The sequence below is a fragment of the Tripterygium wilfordii genome, chromosome 8 (genome assembly GCF_013401445.1).
Source record: "Tripterygium wilfordii isolate XIE 37 chromosome 8, ASM1340144v1, whole genome shotgun sequence".
In the NCBI taxonomy this organism is placed as follows: domain Eukaryota; kingdom Viridiplantae; phylum Streptophyta; class Magnoliopsida; order Celastrales; family Celastraceae; genus Tripterygium; species Tripterygium wilfordii.
This window is the reverse complement of record NC_052239.1, coordinates 5,902,048-5,907,864: the sequence shown is the minus strand read 5'-3', so window position 1 is coordinate 5,907,864 and position 5,817 is coordinate 5,902,048. Positions and strand designations below refer to the sequence as shown.

Below are 5,817 nucleotides of genomic sequence, written 5' to 3'. Positions count from 1 at the left end.
CGTAGTAGATCGTAATTACCAATAGATCTAACAGTCATCATTAAAAAATTAAAAATAATATTAAGTTATTAATTTATATATATCGGTAGTCGGTTAAAATGTCGATGTTGATATTTCATAACCATTATCGGTATCGATTTTAGTGATAAAAATACAGTATCGAAAATCAAAAGGTCCGTAATAGAGCAAGCGGGAGACTTTTCTTGATAGGTAAAGGGGAGGGAAATTCGAATGTAGGTACCACGTAATTTAAGTATATGTCTTAATCATCTCGTCTGAAAATTGTTCAGGAGAGACCTATTAGTTTAGTATTCCAAGAGTGGCAAAATTAACTTCATCGAACTCCTTCCACGGCTGGTCTGGAGCTGTCAACTGGTGGACTGTAGTACGTCCAAGATGTCAAGGTTCGCTGGAACACTTCTTTCAAAGAATTATCTAACTTTTAAAAGGTCTCCTTGATGAACTGTCATACACGTGGCAGAGGCCAAACCCCTCTTAACAATCATATTTTTATTTTTTTTTACTTTTAAATTAAGTAACAATGGACCTTTTAAGTTTTGAGTCAAACAATTATGTAATTAAGACGAGCCACATACATAGGTACTTAAACCAAATGTGTTATTGATTAATTATTTCACGCACACATGCCGACAAATCAGAAATGGCGGTTGTAAGAAGATTCTTCATAAACCGACCTTGGAGTGCATGTAATCTCTCGAACAGAATAATAAGATTAATTAATCAAAAACAATATTAATGGAAGTAAAAAAATTCCTAGTAGCAGTATTTGATTAATTCCCTTACAGAGTTACAGTTCATGATTAGCTGAACAGTTGGGATTCTTGTAGGGGGGTGACCTTTCTTGGAATCTATAGAATGACAGCCAACTTACAGAACGTAAATAGTCGGCGCTTGAATAAGAAACAATTAATTATTTTAATGCAAAATATGTCTAATTTTAAAGCAATTACACATGGATTTTGATGTTGGAATTATATTTACCATCCAACTTGCCATATATACTTAATAAATATATGCTCCACTAGTTAGTAAGTTCGTCTTAAATTCAAAAAAAAGAAAAAAGTTCGTCTTAAATTTGAAAATTTTGTACTCTTTCCTTCATTAATTTTATACAAAAGAAACTATTCTCACCTTAAAATTTAGGTAATGTATGCTAGTATTCCTTAACATGATAGAAGTAAGAAAATTTATTCCTAATAAAATAATGTTTAAACGGAAAAAATTATTAAATTTGTTGTAATCTACATCCCAAACAATCAATTATATCATCCGCTTTGATCTTCCGGGTTGCCTAGCCAGGAATGAAACACATGCCAATGCAAATTTTAAACTACGCTTAAGCAGCGGACACTGCTTTACAAAGGAGACAAGCAGCTCTAGTTCTGAATCAGTAACACCAATTGCATGTCTGCCACGTAGGACTCTCCAGTTTTGGATGCGTACCACGAATGACACTGTCCCTTTATACTTGGAGTACGCGCGCATGCAGATGCAGACACGGGATCCACAGTGAATATGAGTTTGATCGGATTGGATTGGATTGGATTGGATGGGATGCGAGACATGCATATCTCGTATGTGTGGATATTGCGCAATCCGAAGTAGACCCGACTCGATACTAACGGAGATATGAAGGGAAATATATATCAAACCCAGATTCTTAGCCTTAATTATTTCCAAATCACATACCATAATCACAACATCAAAGTGTGCCACGCCACTACCATAAATTATTTATTAATTCCTAATACTGATAAATATTTCACATATCATATAAATGACTTAGTACTAATCTACGGTTGATAGGGACATGTAAGATCGTTCCTATGCCAATCTGACCTTTCGTACTCTAGAGTGTCCAAAAAATTAGTGGGACAATGTCTATCTCAAAATAACATTGTTATTAAAAAAAACACCATAATATAACATTAATGATAGGGATCTCAATATTTGGTATTCTAGTTATCTCAACCATTGAGTTGTACACACATGATGTCATATGCATCATGTCCTACATATGCAACCCACAAATTCGCTTGAATCTTGCGCATCCAACTCAACAGATGTGATAACTGGAATACTAAACTGTTGGAATTTTTATCATTTTCGATGACAGAAATTCATAGATAATTGGCAACTAACTACTAAGCATAAAGTAATGAACATATATATATGCAATAAGGGTATTAGTTTATCTTTGTGTCAATGTTGTAGATAACCAAGTAATTTTAAAAAAATGCCAACACATCATAGATGCATGAACCCAACCCCCTGCCCCTCACTATAAATAGCGCTCCGGAGGCAAGCTCTCGTCACTCACTATCTCCTCACTTTCCCACTCCCAATCATACAGAGAGAAATTGAGAGTGTGTCTAAAGCCGCAAAAATGCCTTCCCCACCAACTGAAATCACTCTGATCTCCAAATGCACTGTCTTCCCGGACCAGAAATCCACTCTGGAAGACCTCAAGCTCTCCGTATCCGACCTCCCTATGCTCTCCTGCCACTACATCCAAAAGGGCGGCCTCTTCACTCTCCCAACTTCTCTATCCATGGAATCCATGATTTCTAATCTCAAGCGCGCCCTGTCTCAGGCGCTCTCTCAATTCCCTCCTCTCGCTGGAAGATTGAAGACCGACTCCGACGGATACGTCTACATCACCTGCAACGACGCCGGCGTTGATTTTATCCATGCCAGTGCAAATTATCTCTATATTCGCCACATAATATCGCCAATTCACGTACCGGAGGAAGCCAAGTGCTTCTTCGCATTTGATAGAACAGTTAGCTATGACGGCCATACCAAACCGCTCATGGCCGTCCAGGTCACGGAGCTAGCCGACGGTGTGTTCATTGGATGCGCGGTGAACCACGCGGTCTCTGACGGAACCTCGTTCTGGAACTTCTTCAACACCTTCGCCGAAATGTCGAGGGGAATCAGGAAAATCTCGAAGCAGCCTGATTTTCGCCGGGACTCGATACTGATATCGCCGGCGGTGTTGAGATTCCCTGACGGCCCCCCGAAGGTGACCTTCGATGAAAACGCGCCTTTAGGGGAACGAATTTTCAGTTTCAGTAGAGAATCGATCTTGAAATTGAAACATAAAGTCAACGATAAGAAACTGACCGATAACGGAGGCATTAACGTCGTCGAATTGCTCGGGAAGCAAAGTAACGACACGTATCATAGCAATCACAACGGCAAGGTAACGGCGATTCTCGGGAACTGGTTCAAGAACGCTGTTTCGAAACAGCAAGTGGTCTACGCTGAGTCATACGATGTGTCAACTGTGGAGATTTCGTCGTTCCAATCGCTCTGTGCGTTGTTGTGGCGAGCGGTGACTCGTGCGAGGAGATTGAACCCATCGAAAACGACGACGTTCAGAATGGCAGTGAATTGCCGGCACAGGTTGAAACACAAGCTTGACCCGTTTTACTTCGGCAACGCGATTCAAAGCATTCCAACTTACGCGTCAGCCGGTGACGTATTGTCACGTGATCTGCGATGGTGCGCGGAACAACTGAACAAGACCGTGATGGCGCACGATGACTCTACCGTACGAGGCTTTGTACAGGATTGGGAGCGCAGCCCGCGGTGCTTCCCGTTAGGAAACTTCGACGGTGCATCAATCACTATGGGTAGCTCTCCGAGATTCCCGATGTACGATAACGATTTCGGGTGGGGCCGACCTTTGGCGGTTAGGAGTGGAAGGGCCAACAAATTCGATGGCAAGATCTCCGCATTTCCAGGGCGGGAAGGCGGTGGCACCGTTGATCTTGAGGTGGTTCTGGCCCCAGAGACGCTAGCTGGGATCGAATGTGATGCGGAGTTCATGCAGTATGTGTCGCGTTAGTGGGAGCATGGAATTAACGGCGGTGATGATCTTTTCATAATTTGATTCTGGCCGTTGCATTCAGGAGATCTGTGTATGTGTATCAGTGTATGTGGGGAACTCATTTGGACGTTGTTGGGATGTGGATAAGGAGTGTTAGTTTTTCGAAAATGATAAAATAGTTGATATGAAAGTTATTCCAGCCGTTGAATTAGATGTTCAGCATTGAATTCATGTGGTCTACATGTTCACACGATGCATATAAAATTATGTGTACACTCAACAGTCGGGATAATTACAATATCAATTGTTGGATCCATATCATTTTGTTTTTTGTTTTTGGTTTTTGTCGTCTTTTTATGTGACATAAATTTGGAATTTATTTAAAATCTAGAGTTAACGTTTTGTTGCTTTGTGCTAATTAATTAATTAAAACAAGTTGGCCATTTTTGCGAACGTGGATAGGTGACGAGTGAAATTGATATCTAATTGGGGTCATGGACAGAGGACCCTAGATTAGAAAATTGGGAATTTATTTTTGTAGCACAATCTTCTCGTGCTTACAGTATCATCTTTAGTTAAAAATGGAAAATATAATCACACAGAGTTGTTCAAAATTGAAATTCTAACTTGGGATGATTGAAGGAGATGGCACAATTGAAACGTAACTGGTAAGAATATAATCAGTATTAACTAGTCCCAAATACGTAGGTTTTTTTTTTTTTTTTTCATTTTGCTCCACATAAGAATCTCAGAATAATGTTAACTTAAGCTGTCTAATTAATGTTCTGTTAAAATCACTCTACTGGAGCAGAAATATGGTGCTGTAGTAACCGGATTTCGTCCGATCCGAAAAAGAAAAAATAGGAAAAGAACACAAAAAAATGCAAAAGCTCATTTCTTTGACCTATAAGCACATAGATATTCATAATCCCTTTCTTGGATCCTTAAATACTCAAATCTTGACCCAATAAGATCAAATCTTAGAAAATATCTAAAAATAAGAGAATTGTTTTAATCTTTTTATTGTTTTTGCTAGAAGAATGGAAAAGTAAAAAATAAGAAAGAAAAAGCCAAGAATAAAAAGAAAGAGACAAAGAGAGAAATGTGGCACAAATTGGGGAAAGAATAAAAAGAAAGAGACAAAGAGGGAAATGTGGCACAAATTAGGGAAAGAAAAAGAATAAAAAGAAAGAGACAAAGAGAGAAATGTGGCACAAATTGGGGAAAGAAAAAGAATAAAAAGAAGGAGACAAAGAGAGAAATGTGGCACAAATTGGGGAAAGAAAAAGAATAAGAAGAGGGGAGAAGAGACTTTGGGGGGGGAGAAAAAACAAAAAAAGAAGAGAGGAAGAGAGGAGGCGTGAGAGAGAGGAAGAAAGGAGGAGACTTTGGTTTTTTGGTGAAGCAAAAACAAAAAAGAAGAGAAAGAAGAAAGGAGGAGATTTGGAGAAGCAACCGAGCAAAAGAAGAGAAGAAGTTTGGTTTTCTTTGTCTCCTTGAGAAGGTAATGACTCAAATTCCTTGATTCAAATTTGGTTTTATTCTATGTGTTTGTTCGGACTCGTTGCCAATATGTTTACGTTATTATTCAAACCTTTTGCTCGTAGATTTGGTTCATGATGTGGCTTTTTGTTTTGTTCGATATTGATGATGATTGACTAAGGTTATTCCTTGTTTTTACCCTGCTAGTTGTAATAGATTTGCTGGTTTTTGTGCCGGATTTGGTCTTGTAATTTTCAAGTTCTATATAGAATGATAATCGGTGGTATTGGTACGGGATTTGGACTTGGTTTTGCAATACTGGATTTGGATTTGACTCATTCATAATCAGTCAATATGGCATGCTAATATACTGAATATATTTGTTGTTTGTTTGAGTATATTTTGATGTCCGGTTTGAGTATAATTTATGTTTTGTATATATGTTTTTTTGTTCAAAACCCGGCAACATTAGGAATAAT

The 5,817-nt window shown here is 38.6% G+C and overlaps 1 protein-coding gene across 1 annotated transcript; it reads left to right on the top strand.

The window, feature by feature from the left end:
* The first annotated feature begins 2,319 nt into the window (after nt 1-2,319).
* Nucleotides 2,320-4,253, top strand: LOC120003726 (uncharacterized acetyltransferase At3g50280-like). The gene has a single exon (XM_038852783.1). The coding sequence runs from the start codon at nt 2,408-2,410 to the stop codon at nt 3,872-3,874; it is 1,467 nt and encodes a 488-aa protein (XP_038708711.1). The 5' UTR covers nt 2,320-2,407; the 3' UTR covers nt 3,875-4,253.
* The last annotated feature ends 1,564 nt before the right edge of the window (nt 4,254-5,817 follow it).